At 48.5% G+C, this 24,237-nt stretch overlaps 1 protein-coding gene and 1 pseudogene across 5 annotated transcripts in view; one reads left to right on the top strand and one right to left on the bottom strand.

Annotated features, from left to right (window-relative positions):
• FCMR (Fc mu receptor) overlaps positions 1 to 18,186 on the bottom strand; it is a 35,774-nt gene extending 17,588 nt beyond the window's left edge. The window contains exons 1-8 of one of the 5 annotated variants that reach the window (XM_050782118.1): positions 17,888 to 18,186; positions 9,657 to 9,992; positions 8,822 to 8,935; positions 7,621 to 7,843; positions 6,057 to 6,187; positions 5,572 to 5,715; positions 5,333 to 5,391; positions 287 to 1,045 (exon numbers count right to left, since the gene is read on the bottom strand). In XM_050782118.1, the coding sequence (XP_050638075.1) occupies positions 917 to 1,045; positions 5,333 to 5,391; positions 5,572 to 5,715; positions 6,057 to 6,187; positions 7,621 to 7,843; positions 8,822 to 8,935; positions 9,657 to 9,992; positions 17,888 to 17,924 (1,173 nt within the window). In that variant the 5' untranslated portion in view covers positions 17,925 to 18,186 and the 3' untranslated portion in view covers positions 287 to 916. The other 4 variants (XM_050782140.1, XM_050782132.1, XM_050782133.1 and 1 more) reach the window with 4 other exon arrangements.
• Positions 3,521 to 4,121, top strand: LOC126949366 (60S ribosomal protein L13a-like; annotated as a pseudogene).
• Positions 18,187 to 24,237: the final 6,051 nt, after the last annotated feature.

Here is a 24,237-nt window from a genome sequence, read left to right as displayed (position 1 = left end):
TGACATAAGTGCTACCCAGGAATTTCTTATTGCTTTCCTTCCCCACATTGTCTGGAACTGCCTAAGAAATGGGCAACATTTGTGAAAGCCAAGAAATGTAATAGTTTTGGATGACTAAAATAGATAAAAGTTAAGGTAAGTGCACAAACATCAGTGTCAGGCTATGGAAGAAAGATAAAGAGATGACAAATACTTTTTTTTTTGAGGAGAGATGCTGAGGTCAGGGCACTTACGTGCATCAAGTGATGGAGACAAAGTAAAGAGAGTTTATGGATATATATGCATATCTCGCTAACAAGCTTGGTTCTGAAATTTAGAATACCTCATCACATCAAGATAAATTGCCTTTACCATAGAACTTGAGATAAGTAGAGGTTCACTAGAAGTGCTAACTTTTGGATCAGGGCAAAGGCGTTTCCGGGAGTGTTTTTATACTAGACCCCTGCCTAGTCCATGGGGCTGAGGCATGTCCACATAATTCAGAGCAACAGCCTTCTACTTGTGTAAGACCCAAGCATGGGAAGGATGCCCAAGACAATAGCTATGCCTCTGCCCCAGCCTGATGCCATGTGGTCTAGAATCTGGGCAGCAACAACCCTGTGGTCAAAGACATGGAAGAAATGCTTTGCAAATCCCACAGCCTGTTAGATTGGAAAAGAAGCAAGTGGCATTGGGACAATTGCTCTGCATGCCTACAGCTTACCTGTCAACTACAGGAGGCTGCCAAGGTGTGCAAGAGGACCTGAGGGCAGAGCCATGCTCAGGGCACAGATAGACGGGGATGGGAGTCAAGATGGGGCATGGGAAGTGATGAGGGCTCTAAGAACACACGAAGCAGGTATTGGATATCAGCAGACAGATGAGACTCCTTGGCACCACAGTCTGAGCCTGGGGTCGGGGGACAGCTGGGGAGTTGTCAGGCAGGAACATTGATGTAGTCATCTGAATTACTGTCCTCCATCTTGGCGGCAGGCTGGTGGTAGAGACTCACATATTCACAGCTGCTCTTCAGAGATGGGGCATGGAACCAGGGAGATTCAGACACCTGGGGACAATGAAAGAAGCATCACTGGATCTGGGTAGGGAGATTTTAATATCTCCCCAGGTGGATTTTCATAGTGGGCAATGGAGCATGGGCATGGCTGCTGAGTTCCAGAAGGCAAAGACACAGAGATGGCTCAGCTCCATCAAGTGGAGCAGCCCTGGGGATTTTCAGGGTAGTGCCTCACCCGAGATAACTGGAAAACACTGAGACCTAACGTGGGCAGGAAATGCCTTAAATAGGGCTCAGAGTAAAATCATGTGGCTAAGCATGGGCCTGAAAGAGATCCAGCTGCCAGAGAAGTATCCCCTCGGGGATAAGATGCTGTGACTTATGGAATAAATATGCATCTTCTTAGGGAGTTATTCAGAAATAGAGTGAGTCACCCTCAGCACCTCTGTAAGGGCTCAGAGATGCTGTGATGTGGGGTCGTGACAGTGCATTCAGGAAGGGGATGGGTGGTGAAGGGGATAAGATGGCAGCCCACAGGGCACACTGGTGCTCCTTTTCCCCAGAGGGAAACTTCAGGATCATCCACCTTGAGGATGGTCAGTTCTTAGAGGACAGGACTGTGCCAATGACCCCCACATGGCATAGTTACTATTGCATCCACTGAAGAAGGCCACAAGGGGGACGGTAATGTATTTAAACACAAGCTCTGAGAATTAGACTTCCAGCAGCCTGAATATAGTAGGCATTCAGGAAGCACTCATTGAAAGAAACTTTTATATATTTTGTACTTTACTAAAGAGGGAAGCAGCAGCAGCAGCTTGCTTTGAAAATACGTCTTCCATCAGTCAAGGAAGTAGGAAGTCACAAAACAGAAAAGAAGAAAAAAGAGAAGGTTGAAAAGAAAAGTAACAGTGAGAGCAAAGAAAACTAAGAAACAAAATTAGATGGTCCTGGTGTAAATGTCAGTGAGGATGAAACTCAGTCAAGTAATCAATGAAAGAGCTAAAAAGCACACATGGGTAGCACTCCTAAAACTTAGATGATGTAAGACTGGTCAAGAAAGGCCTGGATCCCAGAACAGCTCAAGATGTCAACCTGAAGCAAATTAACCAGCACATAACAATAGGAGAAATGATACATGAAGTTGGAGGTGACACAGAGTAAAAAGAGAGATGATCAAGATGAAGTTTCCAGGGTGAGAAGGAAGGCAGTAATATCCGAGCTTCCTTTAGAGGCCAAAGAAGAGGCTGAGGATGGGGAAGAAGATGAGGCTGAGGATGGGCAAGAGGATGAGGCAGAGGGAATCCTCGATGTATGACATGGTTTTTTGTTTTTGTTAAATTAAATGAACTTTGAAAAAAGTGAGCAAACCCTTTGTTAGTTTCTCACACTATCTCTTCTATTATGTTTTAACTAACTTTCTTTGTCTGATAATAGAGATGGTTTTAGATTTGCTTAAAAAAACCCCAAAAATTTATCTTTCACTGCCTGTTATAGTTCATAATTTGAGATTAACTTATTTGGCTTAAGAAATGGAAACGCTCCCCATTATTAAAGGCTATAATAATGAGTCACTAAGCATAGGCACCTTGTTGTAAATTTGTTCCATCAAGTTTTTTGCCCCTAATAGTGGGAATGAGAGTTTCAAGTAAAAAGGCAGGGTCAGCTTGGAACAAAGTGCAGGCCCAGGTGAGGGTCTGTGTGGTCATAGGGCAGTTTTAGAGAAAAGAGCTGCTGGAAAGATGGAGTAGACAGACAGTGTCGCGCCTGTCTGTCCCTCGGACTGGTTGCTGCACCATCCTCTGGAGTCTTGCCCGCTCAACGGTCAGTACATAGGTACTAGGACCGTGCGCACATATTTCTGAAGCAAGCTGCTGCTGCTTCCCTCTTTAGTAAAGTACAAAATATACCGAAGTTCCTTTCAATGAGTACTTACTGAATGCCTACTACGTTCAGGCTGCTGAACACTGCCATGCAGGTGTGAACCTTCTCTAGCGGGAGTGGGGAAGGGCAAGTTGGAGAAGCCGGAGGGGACTGCACAGAACTGCCTCTTGTTGCTGGGTACTACTGTTCCCTTTGTAGCCAGGCCCACGATTGACCAGCTGGGGATTAAATTTCTCAGCCTGCCTGAAGGGAGGGTCACTACATGGTTAAATTTCAGCCTGTAGGATGCAAGTGGAAATGGTGGGAAACGTCAGGGTCATGGGCTTAAGAAGCAGCATTCTCTTCCTCTCTCCTGTAAGCTGGGACGTGCACACGGTCCTGGTGCCTAAGTACTGACCATGGAGCTGATAAGACTCCAGAGGATGGTGCAGCAACCAGACGGAGGGAATTTCAGTCCCGAGACGACCTCTTGGCTCACTGGCTCGGGCCACCTCTTCCTGTCCCTTTGTGTCTGAGCCTTTACTTGGGGAGGGGAAGTAGGCTTCCACCGTGTGGGCCCTATCTTTTGGAGTCTGTGCTGCATTAGCTTAGTCTACGCTCGAATTAAAACAGGGATTTTCTTTTCCCAGGCGGCTGCCGAAGATGGCGGAAGTGCAGGTCCTGGTGCCTGATGGTCGAGGCCATCTCCTGGAACCCCTGGCGACCATCATGGCTAACTAGGTACTGTTGGGCCGGAAAGTGGTGGTCGTACGCTGCGAGGGCATCAACATTTCTGGCAATTTCTACAGAAACAAGTTGAAGTACTTGGCTTTCCCCTGCAAGTGGATGAACACCAACCCTTCCCGAGGCCCTTTCTACTTTCCGGCCCCCAGTCTCATCTTCTGGCAGACCGTGCAAGGCTTGCTGCCCCAGGAGACCAAGTGAGGCCAGGCGGCTCCGGACCACCTCAAGGTGTTTGACGGCCTCCCACCACCCCACGACAAGAAAAAGCGGATGGTGGTTCCTGCTGCCCTCAAGGTCGTGCGTCTGAAGCTCACAAGAAAGTTTGCCTATCTGGGGCGCCTGGCTCACGAGGTTGGCTGGAAGTACCAGGCAATGACAGCCACGCTGGAGGAGAAGAGGAAGGAGAAGGTCAAGATTCACTACGGAAGAAGAAACAGCTCATGAAGCTGCGGAAACAGGCCGAGAACGTGGAGAAGAAAACTGACACACAGTGGTCAAGACCCACAGCCTCCTGGTCTGAGCCCAATAAAGACAGTTAATTCTTCATGCTTGGCCTGGCCTGCCCTTCCTCCATCGTGGCCCTGGAATGTGCGGGACCCAGGGGCAGCAGCAGTCCAGGTGCCACAGGCAGCCTGGGACATAGGAAGCTGGAAGCAAGGAAAGGGGGCTTAGTCACTGCTTTCTGAGGTTACTTGAAAGCACGCGGAGAATTGTGCAGGTGTCATATATCTATGACCAATAGGAAGAGCAACCAGTTACTATTAGCAAAAGGGAGCCGGAAGACTAATTGGAGGGGCCCTACCTTGTGAGTGGAGCATCTGTTTAACTTTCCACCTGGTCATATAACTCTGCAGCTGTTAGAATGTGCAAGTGCTTGGGGACAACACGAGCTTGCTGTTGTACGATGGGTATTTACAGCAGCATAGACTGGGAAGATGTGCGACCAAGGGGTTACAGGCATTGCCCGTGCTCCTCACCTGTATTTTGTAATCAGAATCAAATAAATTATTTTTAAAGAAAAAAAAAAAAACAGGGATTTTACCACACCCTTTTAAAAAAAACTTTATTCTGGGTTCTGCGTGTTTTGGACACTGTAGGCTGCTTTAGAGAATAAAAAGCTTTCTCATCTCAATTCTTAAACAAAGATGAATGGACAAAGGCTTTCCACCCAACCATCAGTGGCCATGAATGGAAACGCGAGTTTCCGTCCAGTCTAGATTTAAAGATGAATCCTCCTCACTCAATGTGTTGAACCTTGTCTACATCTCTCCCAAGTCTCCTCTAGACCAGGCCTAACCGCCTCCAGTGAAGGGTAAATTACTTCCTCTCACCTTCGAAAGTTTACTAGAAAGTTCTCGCGCACAGGAAGGTGAAACTGTCTAGGTAGCTTCCACCTCCCTAGGACCTCCTAGAAATCTAATCTCCTCCACTAGAAAGCCTTTCACAGAACTGTGGAGCTAAGCCAGCGGCATCCAGCACGCACGTATCCCATGACAACTGCTTGGCTAGAAGCCACGGAACCAGGTCTTCCACAGTTCCCGGTATTCAACCTCCTGACACCAAAGAAAGACGAAACTAAAACAACTTGTTGGGCTCAGGGCCCAGGAGCTGCTGGGAAACCCGCTCTCCGGATCGCGGGGGCGGCGCGGGAAGCCGCACTCGGGTCCCACCCCAGGGCTGGGGCCGCCCAGTCGGGCTGCGGCTGCCAATCCCAGAAGGAGCAGAGCTTACCTGCAGCGGGGCGGGGGGCAACGGCGCTCCGGGGCCTGGAACGGGGGCCTCTCCCTTGCCTAGGGAACAGCGAGGGCGGGGTGAGGCGGTGGCCGAGGCTCTCGCCCCACTCTCGTGCTACCGCCCCCAGCTCCACCCTGCGGGAAGCCCTGACACTAGGAGCGTGACCCGAGGCGCCCGGCCTTCCCGGTGCCAGCGCACTCTTTCCGCTTCTCCCCGTGGCCCGCCCGGCCGCTCACCTGCAGCGTCCGCCCCACGAGCGCGCCGCGGGCAGGCGCTGTAGATGTTGTTTTGGGAGCGCGGTCGCGGCGACCCGCGAGTCCTCTGGGAGCTCTCCAGTACGCGCATCATCACGGCCAGTCGGCGGGCCCGCCTGGAGAGGGCTTCCCCGCAAAGTCACAGGAAGAGGGAGGAAAATGGCATCAGAGGCCCGTGCCACCTTCCCCAAACGAAAGGCTGCCTCCTCCCTCGGGCTTGGCAGTGTCTGACCTGGAGATGCTCCAAGCGTGGGGAATGTACGAGGCACCGCCTCGCCCTGCCCTGAAGACCAAAGGGCCCGGGGCGCTGTCCTCCTCAGACCAGTGGCCTCCACTTCCCTACACCCCAGGCTGCTCATCAAAAGCTCTCTGAGTTTCCCATGGAAGTTCAAAAGAGGGTTCCGAATGCTCTGGGCTCTTTGGGCAGCTCAGCTCTCCCTCCCCAAGCCCCCAGCCCAGCCACTCACCTTTCCTCCTTTCAACAGCGCTTTTCACCACCAGCCCCAGAAGTGCCAGCAGGAAAAGGCCCAGGATGGTCGAGATCAGAATGTGAAATCCTTGGCCTTCCCTCCCAGACCGTGAGCCATAGTCCAATGTTCTGGGGAGGGAAGGAAAGGTAGAGAGGGAGGAAGAGATTATTAAAGGAGGTAGGTTCAGGGCGTGCTTCTGTGTGGCCAGCGTTTTTGGAGATGACTTACAGATTTGTCCTTTTGTTAACAGAATTCACTCCACTCCCCGCTCAAAAAGACTTGCCTATGGAGTCACGAAACTTGAATTCAAATTCATATTATGCCTTTTACTGGTTGTGTGATCTTGAATGAGTCTCCTAATCTCTCTGAGCCTTATCTCTTCGTAAATAGGTATAGTAAAATCTATTTTGCAGAACTGTTATGAGGATGAAATAAGAGTGGATATAAGGAATTTAACGCACCTTCCAATGTTCAGCACGTCAGTTTCTTCACGAGATTATTGCAGATATTGACTGGGCTAGTTCCTTATAATGGTGGGGAAAAGGATGTTTTTCTCATAGTGCTCCTTCTGCCTAGAAATTCTCCCCTCAATTTTCTCTACATATTGAAATCTTACTTTTCTTAAAAGACGTTGTGTAAGTCCTCTTTTCTTCCTAATTGTGGTAAGCCAGACTCTGTGTGTGTGTGTGTGTCTGTGTGTGTGTGTGCTTTGGGTTTCCAATTCTGTGGTCATGGCTGTTTCAGGCTTTATCACAGTCAGACTTATGTTAGTAAGATCTGGATATTGCATACTGTCATCTTCTTGTATCTTCAGGACATAGCACAATGCCCGCCACATAGTAGAGAGTAAGAAAATGCTGGTTGGACTTGATGTTTTCCCTACTAATAGGTTAGGAATCAGGAGTCCTGGTTCTATTTGAAACCACTTGGTTCTCATGACCCCAGTTTCTCATACCTATAGAGCCCAAATGATTTTGGAGGTCCTGTTTCTCACTAACACCTTTGTCTTTGCTTATGCAAAACCAGTTTTGATTATTGTAGGGTTTTTTTTTTTTTTTTTTTTTTTTTTTTTTTTTTTTTTTTGAGTCTGCTATAATGCTTCCCCCTAGTGGTATATTGCAGTACTTCCCTGGACTGCACCCCAGCCTTTAGACCAGTGCTGTCCAGGAGACATGTGAGTCACATATGTAATTTTAAATTTCCTAGTAGCCACATTAAAACAGTAAAAGGAAATGAGTGAAAGTAATTTTATATTACTAGTTTAATAGTTAAGTTTATTTTTATTCTCATTTAGTTCTTCCCCATCAAAATAGATTTGAATGAATCTGAGTGACAGGAAGAGCTGGGTCTCACTAGTTGCTACAGGATCAATGCTGGGGCATTGACAAGTGTGTTTTTGTTAAAAGAGCTAATGAGTTAATGAGCTATATTCATAGGTGGTATATTTCACAGTGGCCTAGAGACAAAGCCAAGGAGGGTGTCTAATAATGGGCATTGCAGTGGGTTTCAGTGGATCTCCTAATTCCAGCCTACATCTAGATCCTGGACAGTGTTCTCTTACCTCTGCCTGTGCAGCCTGGTGTGGTGGTTGTAGCTGGCTGTCCGAGGCTTGAGCAGCTTCTCCAGAGCTGAGATCTTTGAGGCTGTAGTGGATGGCAGGAAGGTTGGGGGCTCGTCACCTACTACTGAAGATGCTCTGGACACTCGAGGGTGGTGGGTGATTTGGGTGGTGGGGGAGGAGTGGTGGACTGGAGGAACCTTGGTCCTTTGAGCTGGTGTGGTAACTGCAGGAGGTAGCAGGAAAAAAATGATGTTCCTTTTATATACTCTATTCTCCAACAGGATTAGGTCACCACTTCTTTCCACAACATACCCTTCCCTTTTATGCAGACTACTTTTGTTCTTGCAGTCCTCGTGGACTAAAATCCTTCTTAACATGCTATCCAGGCCTAGTCAATTCCAAGTATATTTGCTTCAAATACCATTTCTTCCAGGAAGCCTTCCCTGACTTCTGAGGTAGAAGAGCTTGCCCCCCTCTGAGCAGAGGGAGAAGCTTTTTTGTAGTTCTATTCCCACTGTGCCTTGTGCTGTATTTGTGTGCTAATCTGTTCTCCCCCATCTCACACCTATCAGTCACAACCTTGGCTACACGATCTGTTCAATTACACTATCCCTCTTGGCTCTCAGTGCGGTTACCTAGTGTAATGTTGTTCAATTAATGTATCCACTTCATCGGCATATGGGATAATATGATGGAAATATTGCATGTCAAAATGCATTTAAAACTGGACAATGATATCAAAATGTAAAGGTATCATTAGTATGAACATCCTTAATCTTTTAGTTGCAAAATAGAGTTAAAAATCATTAGATGCCAGCAGGTAGAAGACAGCCCTACGGGGAGCACGAGACATGATGATCTCCAGCTGGGAAATGTCTGCCCAGTCTTGGTTTCCGCAGTCATTCATAAAAGAGCTGGATTTTGTGAGTGGAGCACAAACGTCATTGCTTGTGGTGCCACCTGGTGGTAGTACATAAATTCTGCAGCTAGGACCAGGTGACCTGACTGTCGGACAGGCTTGAAGGATATGGACAGCAGATCTCAGGGAGGTATGTACCCTCTCTAAAGGCAGGGAATACACACCTAAGACTCAGCTCAGCTCTGCCAGCCACTCTATGAACTGAACATAGACCCCCTCCTCCATTTTCACACTGCCACAGCATCTCACCCACCTCTCCTACCCTCGCTATGATGAACTGACCTCTGGTTACGACTTTGGAAGAACTGGCATATGGAGGCATCTGGAACAAATAGGGCAGATGAAACCATTTTGGAGTCTCAGGCATTGGCTGCTCTTCCCATGAGGGCTCGTATTCTATTGGAGGGAAGCAGAATGTGTTGGTGATCTCTAGGAGGAGACTGAGGCTTGGGGAAGGGTCTGTTGGTGTAAACTGAAGCTAATTCAGCCAAAGTGGATGACAGTGAGGGGATGAGGGCAGGGTCCACTGAAAGAAGCAGAACAGGAGCTGGGTTGGGGGCTTCCCTGGAGGAAATACTGGTTCCCCTAGTCCAGTCAACATTCCCTGCAAAATCAGCAGAGGTCATTGGGATTCTAGGCTGTTAAATTACTGTTGCATATGTGTGGGGAACTCGGTGGAGGAAAGGAGAAAGGCAGGATTCCAGAGAAATAAAGGATCAGGTCATAGAGTAATAAGATTGGTCTATAAGTGTGGCTGGGTAAATTAGTGTCTTTCCTTTATTTCTCATGGGACAATTACATAGGATAGTTATGTCACTTTGCTTCCAATTTCCTCCATCTCAGAGCGTCTCCTCAATCTCAAGCCCCCACTCCCCTCATGCCCTGGGTAGGATGGACAATACAAAGAGAGTGCCTATCTTGTTCCTTACGTCCATGTTGGGTAGAAAATTCTGTGGACCATGAAGTTAATTGACTACGAGGTTTCATATGGATCTCAATCATTATGTGGCTTATATGGCAACAGTGTCAGAGTCTAGGGGACTGTTACAGTTAGATGACTGTCCCAGTCTTCCCATTTTCTGGGTAGTCTGAGCCTCCAATCAGCAGAGGAACCTACCACTGTGGACATTCAGGGTGACTTTCTGGGTCTTCCCCCTGTCTGTGTTCCTGCCCGCTCCACAGGCATAGACTCCGCTGTCACTTTCGGTCAGCTGTGTTACCTCCACTAGGAACAGATTCTTGCGTGGGTATTGCTTCAGAGTGACTCGGCCCTTGTATTCCACCTTGATGAAGTTGGTGGTAGATACCACAGTACCACATGTTCCAGATTCAACCATCTCCCGGCACAGATACATCCTCACATGCATTTCAGGAAGTGGGCACTTGATGGTAACTGATCCGCCCAGCTCTCCCTCTACCTTTACTTCTGGGAGGATCCTCAGGGCCCCTGATACTGCAGGGAGAAGAGATTAATGCAGAGGGAGCCCCATCTCTAGCTATATCCCAGCCCCATCCATTTCCCAGCTCCAGCTCTCTCGCCAACCATAGCCCAAGACCCAGCCTAATCTCACATTCATCCCCAGATCTAGCCCTGTCCCCATTATTAGCCTTGCCTCAGCCTATCCTTAGCCACAGCCTTATCCTCATTTCTTTTTTCTTTTTCTTTTCTTTCTTTTCTTCTTTCTTTCTTTCTCTCTTTCTTTCTTTCTTTTCCTTCCTTCCTTCCCTCCTTCCTTCCTTCCTTCCTTCCTTCCTTCCTTCCTTCCTTCCTTCCTTCCTTCCTTCCTTCCTTCCTCTCTCTTTCTTTTCTTTTCCCCTCCCTTCCTCCCTCCTTCCCTCTCTCTCTCTCTCTTTCTTCTCTCTCTCTCTCTCTCTCTCTCCCCCTCCCTCCCTCTTATAGGATCTCACTCTGTCACCCAGGCTGGAGAGCAGTGGTGTGATCATGACTCACTACAGCCTCAACCTCCTGGGCTCAAGCAATCCTCCCAACTCAGCCTCCCAAGTAGCAGGGACTACAGGTGCATGCTGCCATGCTTGGCTAATTTTTGTCTTTTTTGTAGAGATGGGTTTTCATTATGTTGCCCAAGCTGGTCTCGAACTCATGGCCTCAAGTGATCTGCCTGCCTCGGCCTCCCAAAATGCTGGGATTGAGCCACTGTGCCCGACCCTTATTCTCATTTCTACCCTTAGTCTCAACTTCAGCCTCGTCCCATCCCCCACCCTACCCACAACCTCAAGCCAGCTCTATGTTCACCCCCAATCCTATGCCCTAGTGTTACCTTAATTTAACCCTCAACTGTGGCCTCACCACCAAACCCAAACCCATAAGGAGCCAGACACGAAACTCTTGAGATGATAATCAAAAGTATATCTCCCACTCCAAGGAGACATAATATGCCTCAGGTGACCCCAAACAGCATACAGCCCCCATGTGACCTCAGCGTGGTGCTGGCAGCATGGTGCGGTTGTGTTGCAACAGGTTTTCCTTTCCAGTTTGGTTTCGCTCAGCCGCATCCATCCAACCATTCGTCTGCAGCTCTATTTATTAAATCATTCAACAAGCGTTTATTGAATGTCTTTCCTGTGACAGTAAACCAGCCGGCATTCCTCCCTCAGGAACAAATCATTTAGTGAGTGATACCAATCAATGGCCAGTGAGCAGTGTAATACATCCCATGAGAGAGATCGCACGGGGTTCCCTGGAAGGAGCGAACCCGGGCACCTGATGTAGGCTGTTGCAGGGGGTGGCGTGGTTGGAGGAAGGCTTTCTGGAATAAGCGATGTCTGAGTTGTGACCTGAAGGAATGGGTATGGAGGGCAACTGAGAGTGACGATGCTCATCACAGAGGCGGGGGACATAGAAGGGGAATTGAGGGTGTGTGTGCATGTGTGCATAGGTGTGCACACACTGTATGTGTGATGGGGAGGGATAAAAGATATGGTTCATGAGTCCCTGACATCATAAAGCTTATGCTTTGAGTGAGAGAGGTCAGGTCTAATGCACTTGAGTCAGCTGCAGAAGAGGGTAAGGCCATGCCTGAGTAATTGCCAACTAAGTGGATCCCGTAAGTGTCTGCATATTTCTGGGAAGAAAGTTCATAGGGTAAAGCGTGTGCGTGTGTGGTGAGGTGGGGCTGGAAGGCTGAAGTGGAAGAGAAGAGAGTCTTCCAAACAGCCAGAACAGTCCCCTAAAAGACCAGGATATGAGAGAGAACATAGCATGTCCATGGGCGGAGAGAAGTTTGCAAACGTACTGAGATTTATCCACAGGGCATGCATTAAGAAGAGCACTAGGGAGTTTAGTCAAATGAGAGTCAGGGGAAGCTTAGGAAACAGGTGGGGATTGAGACTTTGGGATAAAGACATGCTGGGCAAAGGGAAGAATTCTGACAATGGTAAAGAGGTAAAAACAATTGTGGGAGCAGAAAAGGGGGTTGGGAAGGGTGGGGAGGGTTAGAGAGGGAGGATGTACGGGAGCATGTTGAGATCTAAAAGTGTAGCTGACATAAACGTGGTAAAGACTACAGAAGAGGGTAAGGCCATGTCTGATTAATAGCCAACTAAGGCAGATGGACCAGCCAAAAACATGAACTCTGACATGGAAACCCTCACATGAAAAACCCAGCACAGCTTTAAACCCACTGGAAATCGAGTCATGAGGTAGCTTCACGACTAGACATTGCAATGGAAAGGTGACCTGTCACAAAGTGTCAATCAACAGACAAAGATACAATCAAAGGGAGGTCTGGAGGAATCACCTTTTGCATCCAGACAGCCCCCACCTATGTGGGAAGCTGAACGCCGAGGGTGGAAGCACATGGAAGTGTTTGAATGAGACTAACCCAGCCAGGAAGGAGGTGTGAATGCCACTTTCCCCAGAGCAAGATGGTACAAAATGGGCAGGGGGAGGATAGCAGAAATGGGGTCATCACTTATGTAGCAACCTCCAGCAGCCTCAGGCTACCCAGGGTTGAGCTTTCGGTAAATCCCTGGCTTGCCTGTTCAGCTCCTTGTGCAGACCCTGGATGGATGAAGTGCAAGGAAAGCTACTGGCTAGGCTGAGCTCTGGTCCACAAGGAAGCAGTAGCTGGTGATGTGAAAATGACCAGACCCCAAGAAAAAGAAACTAGTTCTCCTCAAGTTCATGGTAGCTTCTAACCTATTCCCAAGACTTAGTAAAGCAGATTTTGAAAACAGAGAAAAGACAGATATAAGCTACTGGTTTAGGCATCTAAAGTAGCACAGTGTGCATGAGACTCATCTGAGGAGAATGGCTACAATGCAGACGACCTGATCCTGTGCTTGGGAATGGTGATTACATGTATCTGTGGCATGGTCTAGAAATATGTGTTTTTCAACAAGTGTCCCAGGTGCCCTTGCATTTCTGCAATCCTGGGCTATATAACATTTACAAATGATTCCGGAGAAGAAAAGGAGGAATTGGAGAAGGCTTCGAAAGGAACCAACCTGTTCAATAGTAATATTTTTGAGAGGCTGCTAAGTGACATTAATCTCTAAATTGGTGACTTGATTTTCAGTGGTTATGATAGGGAAGAGGGAGAAATGTGGCTTAAGAATCACTCTCAATATATAAGTGGATGTAAATACATGATTGGAAAATGGGAAAACATTTTCACCATACAAAATAAGGTCAAGGTTCATAGGTCCTTGGTGGCTGGGGAGCTCTGGAGAGGGACTCTGGCACCCACTTAGGGGTGATTTTCCAGTGGAAGTGCAAATGAGGACCTAGTCAACTCAAATCAGAGCAGATCTCAGGAAGAGGAGAGTTGGCCTGTGATTTTTATGTTTATCAAAAGGGGCATGGATTTTTTTTAAAAGGATGAGAAACATCCCACTCAGCTTCTTATTTCCAAATACAGTAGCCTGGGTGTGTCCAGGCCTGCAGCCTGTCACAACGAATGAAGTGTCCATCTCCTTTCAAAGGCCAGCCCCTGCACCTGTATCCTGAGTCCATCATTCACATAGCTTTTAGTTCTTCTTGTCTGCAATGATCCTGTTTCTTTCTCTGGCTATTGGAGAAAAATGGCCTTCTCATCTAGCATTGCCATAGCTTACACACATGTCCTGCTATTGCCCATCTTTTCTTCTTCTTCTTTTTTTAAGACAGGGTCTTTCTCTGTCGCCCAGGCTGGAGTGCAGTGGTGCAATCTTGGCTCACTGCAGTCTCCACTTCCTGGGCTCAATTGAGGCTCCCACTTCAGCCTCCTGAGTAGATGGATGGGATTACAGCACCTGCCACCACACGTGGCTAAATTTTTGGTAGAGATGGGCTTTCACCATGTTGCCCAGGCTGGTCTTGAATCCCAGCTCAAATGATCCATCCACCTCGGCCTCCCAAAGTGTTGGGATTGCAGGCATGAGCCTCCGTGCCTGACTTTGCCCATCTTTAAAAACTCCCCAGTTGACCTTTGCCTCCCCTTCACCTGCCAACACACCTCTTTATTCTCTTTATCAAACCAGTCATCAAATTTGCTAAATCAGATTCACTTCCACACCTCCCAATTTCTCTTCAATCCACTCCTATCAGAATTTCGTGTCCAGTGTTCCGCTGAAACTGCTCTTGTCAAGTCACTGAAGTTCTCCTGTTGCCACATGTAATGGTTGCCTCTTTATCTTTGTTTCCCCTCATCCTCTCAGCAGCGGTTGACAGAATGGAGCCGGCCCATCTTGAAACACACCCTTGGTGTGGCTTCCCCAGTGCACACCCTCAGTGGTGGCTCCCTGTCAACCTGCGTTCTTCCTCTCCTTCTCTCCCACCTCTCCATACTGGGCTAGCCTAGGGCCTGTGCCTTGCACCTGTTCTTTTCTCTGTCCTCCCTCCCTCTCTGCCCTCACTCGCTCATTGACTCCCATGGCTTTTATGGCTAATGCTATAGATTCCATCAAAACATGATCTCCAGTTTTACCTCTGAGCTCCAGACTTGCCTCTGACGTCTCCACTCGGACCCTACTTGAATGTGTACGATATATGCCAAACTTAGGACAGCCAAGAAAGAACTGATTTCTCTTCCAAAACCCTCACATACTCTTCCAATGATCCCATCATCCACCCAACTGCTGAAGCCTAGAACTCACCTTCATGTCAAAGAATAAAGAATAAATTTTAAGTGTGTGTGTGTGTGCGCGCGCGCGCGTGCGCTGGGTCCCAGCATCAAATGTATGTATGTATATATGTTTGTATGTATGTATGTGTGTATGTATGTAGTATTGGTCAAGGTAAAAAGGTTTGAAAGCTCACACTGCATGACACTGCCTTGCTTTATTAAAGAGCTCTAGACAGGGCTCCAGGCAAAGTGGCCTACAGTTTGTGCCTCATGTACTAGGCCCTAGGGAGGCCCACCCCAGCATTTGCAGGACCTGGGGTAGGAGTACAAATTAAGGCCCAAATACCGTATATCTGAATATTTTTAAGTTATAAATCAAGTGAATGAACTGTTAAATAAAATTCGCTTTACTTACCTAGCTTGACAAATGCACCCTCTTTGGATGTTCACTCTACTCCGTGGCCATGCAGGGAAAACAACCCCAAGCTTCCTGCCCCCAGCCTCTGCCCACCTTCCTTCTCATCCCTTCCTCCTGCCCACAGCACAGGGGTCCTGGTATATACATAGTAGATACCTCAGCTTGCAAGTACAGTCTTTGTCCACTCCCCACCTTCTTCCCAAATAGCCACCTGTGGCCACCTTTTATAGGCCAGGGGTCAATCTCAAGAGGAAGACCCAGGATAGAAGCTTGCACCATCATTGAAAAGGGGCCCACAGTCATGTGGACAGGGAATTCTAGTTCTAAAAGAGAGTTTGGGTAGGGCATGCTGGCTGGGGCCTGTAATCCCAGCACTTTGGGAGGCTGAGGCAGGCTGATCACTTGAGTCCAGGAGTTTGAGACCAGCCTGGGCAACATGGTGAGACCCTATCTCTATTAAAAATACAAAAATTAGCCAAGAGTGGTGGCATGTGCCTGTAGTCCCAGCTACTCAGAAGGCTGAGGTGGGAGGATCACTTGAGTCTGGGAAGTTGAGGTTACAGTGAGCCGTGATTGCACCACTGCATTCCAGCCTGGGTGACAGGAGTGAGATCCTGTCTCAAAAAAGTGGGGTTGGGTGTGGGCTTGGGGCGTATGCATCTCCCTGGCCTGTGAACTCCTCACCCTGTGGGCATGGGCATGACTGGAGGAGGGTGGGGCCCATAGTGAGATCCCTTTTGGCCCACCTAGAATGGGGGTACTTCTCAGGACAGACTGAAGTCGTGCAATTTGAGGATCCTTCATGCCTTTAGGTCTTCCACTCCCCACCAAATCCCCTCTTCCTCCTCAGGCCTAAGTTTAGTTAACCATCCACCATACCCTCCTATGTCCTACGGCCTCTCACAGTGTTTGATGTTTCATGTAAACTCCATTCCACTGGACTTTTAGAGATTTTCAATCTTCAGCTCAACAAATACCTGCGTTTCTTTCATACTCAAGACATCGCAAAGAAAGCAGACATCAATAGGAAGCCATTTCAACCCACAAGGAACTTGTCACTGAATAAACCAAATTAAGATGGACACACATTAAACATAATACAAGGCAGCTATTGGGCTCAGAAGAGGGGCCTCAGGAATGTCTACAAGAAGGAGGTGAAGTTTGAGATGAACTTTGAAGAACCCATAAAAAGTGAAGGTGGCCAGGTGTGGTGGCTCAAGCCTGTAATGCCAGCACACTGGGAGGTCAAGATGGGTGGATCATCTGAGGTCAGGAGTTCAAGACCAGCCTGGCCAACATGGTGAAACCCCATCTCTACTAAAAATACAAATTTAGCCAGGCACGATGGCGCACACCTGTAATCCAGCTACTTGGGAAGCTGAGGCAGGAGAATCGCTTGAACCCAGGAGGCGGAGGTTGCAGTGTGACAAGATCATGCCACTGCACTCCAGCTGGGGCGACAGAGAGAGACTCTGTCTCAAAAAAAAAAAAAAAAAAAGAATGGTGAAGGTGAGAGGAAGGGTGTTCCTGGTCCTGGCAGAAGGCACAGCATGGGCAAGGGCATGGTGGCAGGAGTGTATGGCTTGTGTTCAAGGAGAAGTCCTATTGGCCGGAGGTTAAGAAAGTGTTGGGGAGTGTGGTAGGCTCAGAGTATGAAAGGGGGGTACAGGGAGGAGTGTACATTGACTTCAGTAGGCAGTAGAAGTCATTAGAGGTTCTTGGGAGAGGTAATCCTGTGATTAGAAGTCAAGTTTAGGAAAATTAATCTGGTGCTGCAGGCATCCTGAGTTAGAAGAAGTGGGAAAGATAGTTAAGAGGGGGTTGTGTGTTCTTTTCCTGTTCATTTCCTCTGTTACCTTCCTAATGTCAATTGCTGCTGCTTCTTATCCCGGTAGATACGGATCTAGAAACTGCACGATTTGGCCATTGATTGGATCAAGGTCTGAATGAGGATAAATCGGAAGAGGTGGTAATTAGCCATTCTGGCATTTTGTGGCTGATGATCAGAGATACTTCAGACAGGTGAAATAGCTGGTTCAGATGGTGATCAATGAGGAGTTTGAGGTAAGGTTAGGTGGGCTACATTTCAAATCTCAGTGGAATATTGAAGTAGGGGTTGCCCAGGAGACAGCTGTAAATTGAGATATGGAATTCAGGAAATAGATTAGAGCTACTGAATGGATTACAGAGTTTTCATTTAGGGTTGAAAGCTGGAAATTCAGGACTGAAAAAGATCTATAGAAAGAGCATAGAGGTAAGAAGAAAGAAGTATGGAGACACTTGCTTCAAGATCCCATAATAATACGCAATACGTTTAGGAGAGATGACATCTTCAACTCTTAAGAGTTAACACCTGGCTGGGCACAGTGGCTCACACCTGTAATCCCAGAGCTTTGTGAAGCTGAGCCAGGAGGATCACTTAAGGCCAGAAGTTCAAGACCATCCTGGGCAACATAGCAAGACCCCAACTCTACAAAAAAATTAAAAATTAGCTGGGCATGGTGGCATGCACTTGTAGTCCTAGCTACTAGAGAGTCTGGGGTGACAGGATCACTCGAGCCCAGGAGTATAAGACTGCAGTTAGCTGTGATCACACCACTGCATTCCAGCCTGGGTGACAGAGTTAACACCTGACTGAAACAGGAGAGTGTCTGGAGTGGAGAAAGGAGCATTAGCAGAGCCCTGGGAATGAGTGAGGAGGGCATCCAACACCTCACGTGGCCTCCATTCTTGTCCTACCCTAGGTGTTGGTTTGCAACTGAATCCATCCAGAAACATCAGAGCTAGAGCTACCAGGCAACTCTTCTACTTGTGGCCAATTCAAACCTCATTCAGAGGTCTGAAGTGTTTCCCCATAGTACTTACCTGGCAGGAAGTAAAGTGACCAAAGCCAGAGGTCCATTGTTCCTTCTAGAGTGCAAGATCCACCCAAGAGCCCCTAGAGAGGGGGATGGAGACACGCTGCTTACTCAGGAAGCCTTCACAATCTGGAGCTAGAAAGAGATTTCTAGCCCCCACGAGGAACAAAGCTTCACGATGAGGAAATGACAACCTCCCTTGTTTGCTAACTAGTCTTAGGCTAAAAAGAGAGTGCTGACAAACCGCAGAGGAAGTCAGGAGCTGAGAAAACATGTTATGTGGAGTAAGAAAGGGTCACCCTGCTCAGAAGGCATCTAGGAAGTTCCTCCAGACTATTAGCAGATATTCCTTTGTCTTGGTGCTTTTTCTTAGCAGGGCCTCCCATGCTTTCCTTATACTCATTGGTTTCCGAGCTGGGGTCATTTGCTTTCATTTGGCCTTCAGGATAAAAGAGCCTTATCACCAATTTTCCCCACCTGAGAAAGGCTGTATGGGCAGATGCTTGGGCCTGAAGTCAGAAGATGCTGACTGTAGTCCTTACCAGTCACCAGTTAACTCATCTTTACAAACGTTTTTGAGCACCTACTATGTGGGGATACTAACTATGGACTTTGAGCAATCCATTACTTTTCTCTGAGCCTCAATTTCTTCAATCTAGGAAATAAATGAAGCTGGGACTAGATGGTCCCTGGCATTCCCTCCTGCAGAACATAGTTCCTGGGGACTTTACCATAGCTCCGCAGCACCTCAGCCATCCCTCACCCTTCGTCTCCCCCAACTGTCCCCACAAGGTGCTGCCCTGTGGCAAGGGCTCAGGCCTCTGTCCAGTGACCACCAGGGCAATACAAGAACTGGGCTATGACAGGTCATCCAGCCACTTTGCCTGAAGTCACGGCAGCCTGGTAGAGCCCTCCTCCAGGACCCCAAGGGCCCAAGGGTAAGGCCCATGACTGATGGAGAGAGATGCTGAGGCCACAGGGCATCTTGGGAAGAGTTTTGGATGCAAGTCAGAAGACCTCAGGTCTTGTCCTGCCTTGGCACTTTCTAGCTTTGGGCAAATTTCCCTGGGCCTCGGTTTTTTCCTTGATAAAGTAGGGATTGCCCCTGCCCTGCCCACCTCACATGGCTTTTCTGAGGCCCAGCAGAACCCACAGGCATGGAAGTGGTTTAAGCAGCCTTCATTGTGAGCTGCGCAGGGGTGTTACTTATAAGGGCATTCCCAGGGCTCTGTTTCTGGAAGTTTCATCCCTGGAGGTCAGTTCCCAGGGCCCAATCTCAGGTGCAAGGACCTCTTGTGCCCCTGGAGGATCCAGGTTATTCTCATACTGTTTCTGGGGAGGGTGTGACTGACAGAGCCGATTCCACAGTGGTCATGTAAGCCACTCCCTGCTCGCCCCCACACAGCAGACTTGTCACATGTTCTCCAAAACAACAACATCCGCGGTGGAAGTTGAATGTGAGGCTCAGAGCAGGTGCAGAGGAAGTGTGTGTGGGGGCGGGCAGCATGCCCTGCCCCATCCCTATCTGAGTCTCCCCTGGCCCAGAGAAGCTGTGGTTGTGATGTCCTCCAGCCCCGAAATGGGCCAAGATGGCCGAGGGCAGCCTCGGGCCTCTGCTTAGTGAGTGCCAGAGCTCCGAGCTGGGATCAGTCCCACTCTGCCCTACTTAGTGGGCTCTTCCCAATGCCCCAGAGCTGTCACACAGCTGGGCTTCACCCTGAACTGGGCTCGAGGCCTGGGGCTGTCTTGGAGAGACAGAGAAGGAGAATATGAATGAATGGACATGATGTGTGTGGGGGCAAGAGTGTGTGAGTATGAATATATGTGTGAATGTGTGAGTGTGTGGTGTGTGTTGTATGACTGATGTTTGAGCGTGTGAAGTATGGGTGGTATGTGACTGAGGTGTGGTGTGTGAGGGTGCAATGTGTGTTGTGTGGTGTGTGTGTGTGGTGTGTCTATAGTGTGTGTGTAGTGAGAGTGTGAACATGTAGTGGGTGGCTAAGAGTGTGTGAGTGTATTATGTGTAGCGTGTGTGAATGTTTGATGTGTGGCAGTAAGTGTGTGATGTGTGTAGTGTGTGAGTGTGCAAATGTATGATGTGTGGCTATGAGTGTGTATGTGCTGTGTAGTGTGTGTGAATGTAGGATGTGTGGCTGTGAGTGTGTGATGTGTGTAGTGTGTGTGTGTGAATATGTGGTGTGTGGCTCTATGTGAGTGTGTCCTGTGGAGTGTGTGAGTGTACAGTATGTGAGTCTGTGAATGTGTGGTATGTGGCTGTGAGTGTGTGATGTGTGTAGTGTGTGTGAATGTGTGGTGTGTGGCTATGAGTGTGTGAATGTGGTATGTGTAGTGTGTCTGTGTGAATGTATGATGTGTGGCGGTGAGTGTGTGATGTGTGGTGTGTGAGTGTGTGAATGTATGATGTGTGGCTTAGTGTGTATGTGTTGTGTAATGTGTGTGTGAATGTAGGATGTGTGGCTGTGAGTGTGTGATGTGTGTAGTGTGTGTGTGAACGTGTGGTGTGTGGCTGTGAGTGTGTGAGTGTGCCCTGTGCATAGTATGTGCGTGTGTGAATGTGTGGTATGTGGCTATGAGTGTGCGCTGTTTGTAGTGTGTGTGAATGTGTGATGTGTAGCTATGAGTGTGCTGTGTGGAGTGTGTGAGTGTGAATGTGTGGTGTGTGGCTATGAGAGTGTGTGTGTGGTGTGTGGCTAAGTGTATGAGTGTGAGTGTGTGGTGTGTGGCTATGAGTATGTGAGTGTTAGTGCTGTGTGCTGTGTGTGAGTGTGAATGTGGTGTGTGGCTGAGTGTGTGAGTGTGTGCCATGTGGAGTGTGTGTGTGTGTGTGAATGTGATACATCAGCAAAAACTTACTAATGTCCCTGTATTTAGGACAAAGATTTTTGGCTCTAGTGTGGCTATGAGTACGAGTGTGCACTGTGTGTTGTATGTAAGTTTGAATGTGTGGTGTGTGGCTATGAGTGTGTGTGAATGTGTGGTGTGTGGCTGTGTGTGTGCTCTGTGGAGTGTGTGTGGTGTGTGACTATGAGTGTGTATGAATGTGTGGTGTGTGGCTATAAGTGTGTGTGTGTTCTGTGGAGTGAGTGTGTGGTGTGTGGTTATGAGTGTGTGTAAATGTGTGGTATGTGGCTATGAGTGTGTGTGTGTTCTGTGGAGTGTGTGAGTGTGTATGTGCTCTGTGGAGCATGTGATTGTGTGGTGTGTGGTTATGTGTATGTAAATGTGTGGTGTGTGGCTGTGTGTGTGTGCTCTGTGTTGTGTGTGTGGTATGTGGTTATGTGTGTCAGTGTGTGGTGTGTGGCTATGAGTGTGTGTGTGCACTGTCTAGTGTGTGAGTGTGTGGTATGTGGTTATGTGTGTGTGTGTGGTGTCTGGTTGAATGTATGTGGTGTGTGGCTATGAGTGTGTGTGTGCTCTGTCTAGTGTGTGTGTGGTGTGTGGTTGTGTGTGTGTGTGTGTGTGTGGTGTCTGGTTGAATGTATGTGGTGTGTGGCTATGAGTGTGTGTGTGCTCTGTCTAGTGTGTGAGTGTGTGGTGTGTGGTTATGTGTGTGTGTGTGTGTGGGGTGCCTGGTTGTATGTGGTGTGTGGCTATTAGTGTGTGTGTGCTCTGTCTAGTGTGTGTGTGGTGTGTGGCTATGAGTATGTGTGTGCTGTCTAGTGTGTGAGTGTGTGGTGTGTGGTTATGTGTGTGTGTGGTGTGTGTCCATGAGTGTGTGTGTGCTCTGTGTAGTGTGTGTGTGGTGTCTGGTTGAGTGTGTGTGTGGTGAGTATGAGTGTGTGTGCCCTCTGTGGAGTGTGTGTGGTGTGTGGCTATGAGTGTGTGTGTGTGCCCTGCCTAGAGTGTGAGTGTGTGGTGTGTGGTTATGTGTGTGTGTGTGCTATGTGTCCATGAGTGTGTGTGTGCTCTGTGGAGTGTGTGTGGTGTCTGGTTGAGTGTGTGTGGTGTGTGGCTATGAGTGTGTGTGCTCTGTGGAGTGTGTGAGTGTGTGGTATGTGGCTATGAGTGTGTGTGTGCATTGTCTAGTGTGTGGTGTCTGGTTATGTGTGTGTGGTGTGTGTCCATGAGTGTGCTCTGTGGAGTGTGTGAGTGTGTGGTGTGTGATTATGAGTGTGTGAGTGTGTGGTGTGTGATTATGAGTGTGTGAGTGTGTGGTGTGTGATTATGAGTGTGTGAGTGTGTGGTGTGTGGCTGTGCTGAGGCTGGGGCCTGCCAGACACGGCGGAAGGTGTGTGGGATGGGAGTGGGGAGGAGCTTTTGCATCATGTGTGGCGGAAGTGAAACCTTGAAAACATCCCGTTAGGGTGTTAAGACTAAGAGTTAGGGTCTGAGGACTGCTGGGCAGGAGCTGAATGTTTGGAGTTTGAGGGGATCAAAACCCCCAGAACCGGGCCTGTTCCATCTACCTACCGTTGTTGCCCTTGGGTGATGGGGGTTGGGGCCCAAGGGAAGACTGACTGCTGGTGAAATTGTGAAGTTTACATTTCTTACATCCTTATTTTCTCCTCTTTTTTTCTCGTCTAAACTCAATTTCTCCTTTCTGACTCACAGGGCTGCCATGGTGCCCTGGCACTCCTACTCCCAGGGGAGCGTCTGCCAGGCTGGAGCACACCATGGGGCAAGGGAGTCAATGGCCCAACACCCTCTAGAGGCCAGAAGGGGTGAACCTGATGGAAAACATTCACAGCCCCCCAACAGCGGGTGGAGGGAATAAATAATGCCTCATTGGAAAGTGTAAGTCCTTGAGGTGTGTTCATTCACTCTCTATGATGACCTTTTAGCTTGGGCTCTGCCATCCTCCCTGTGTTACAGATGGGCTAAGAAGAACATTTCTCGTAAGGCCGTTGTGAGGATCACATGAGGTAAGTGTTACAAGGGACTCAACACACAGCCTGCAATGTGGTCAGAGTGCAGTGGACATTAGCCACCGCCACTGCGGGGAGGTTGTTGTCATGGGTTCTGCTTGGTTATTGCATTTCTCTGCTTTCATCTCCACATAGCTGAGTTAGAAGGGCCATTTCCAGGGCCTTCCCAAACTGAGGGTCTCCATCCTCAGGTGGTCCTCTCCCTGACCCAATGCTGTTCTCTGCAATGACAGATCACAAAAATCTCCTTGTCTGGTGGACTCACCAAGAACAAGCCCCCGCCCCAGGTAGAGGTACCTGACTCAGGCACCCTGTAGTCCCGTCCTTCCAAGCACCAAAGGATCCCAGGCTTGCCTGTCCCAGAGTGAGCCACTCCACAGCAGTAGGGCCTTGGAGGATTTACCTTTACAACAATAAGCCCATTTGTGACTTTTTTTTTTTTTGGACAGAGTCTCATTTTGTCCCCAGGCTGGAGTGCAGTGGCGCGATCTAGGCTCACTGCAACCTCTGCCTCCCGGGTTCAGGTGATTCTCGTGTCCCAGACTCCCAAGTAGCTCGGATTACAGGCGCCCACCACCACGCCCAGCTAATTTTTGTATTTTTAGTAGAGACGGGGTTTCACCATGTTGGCCAGGATGGTCTTGATCTCCCAACCTTGTGATCTGCCTGCCTCGGCCTCCTAAAGTGCTAGTGCTGGGATTGCAGGTGTGAGCCACCGCACCCAGCCATGTGACTTTTTGAAGATAATAAATGGTAGGATTTTGGTAACTAAGATTTCTTTCCTGACTAGGGCCATATTCCTATTGGAGTTCTGAGGTTAAAACCCCAAACATGCTGGACTTTTGGTTCAACTTCAATGTGACATAACAGCAACCACCTGGATTTTAGAATATTCATGTTCCTGTATCTAGGCCAAAGATTTTTGGCTCTAGGGAGAGTGGCTTGGCTGCCCTTTTGAGAATCAGCCTTGGAAGAGAAACTCCAGAGCTGCTTGGCTCCTATACCGATGATCTTCTCTCCGTGCCTGCCTTGCTCCACAGCCTGCTGGGACCTTTGGTCTCAGTCTCACAGCCTGCCTCTCAGCGTGTCCACTGTCCACTTAGACAGGTAGCCTTTTTGAGATGATCTCTTATTTTTTGTTGTGCAGACTCCTTAGGAGAGATAATTATTTTAGGAAAGCTGGGAGGGATGGGGTGGGAAACTACTTGTTTCTCTGCCTGGGGGGCCAGTTTCATAGACCATAGCACAGTCAGTTCCTCTCGCTGCTGTTTAATGTTCTTAGGAGAGATGTTCTGTCTTGAGTTTTGGGAAAGTCTAAATCAGAGATCTATTTTTTAGCTTTACAAACAAATCAGTTGCTAGAAACGAATTCCTGGCTGGGTGCACTGGCTCACGCCTGTAGTTCCTGTCCTTTGGGAGGCAGAGGCAGAAGGATTGCTTGAGGCCAGGAGTTCCAGACCAGCCTGGGCAA

The sequence above is a fragment of the Macaca thibetana genome, chromosome 1 (genome assembly GCF_024542745.1).
Source record: "Macaca thibetana thibetana isolate TM-01 chromosome 1, ASM2454274v1, whole genome shotgun sequence".
In the NCBI taxonomy this organism is placed as follows: domain Eukaryota; kingdom Metazoa; phylum Chordata; class Mammalia; order Primates; family Cercopithecidae; genus Macaca; species Macaca thibetana.
This window is presented reverse-complemented; position numbering and strand designations above follow the sequence as displayed.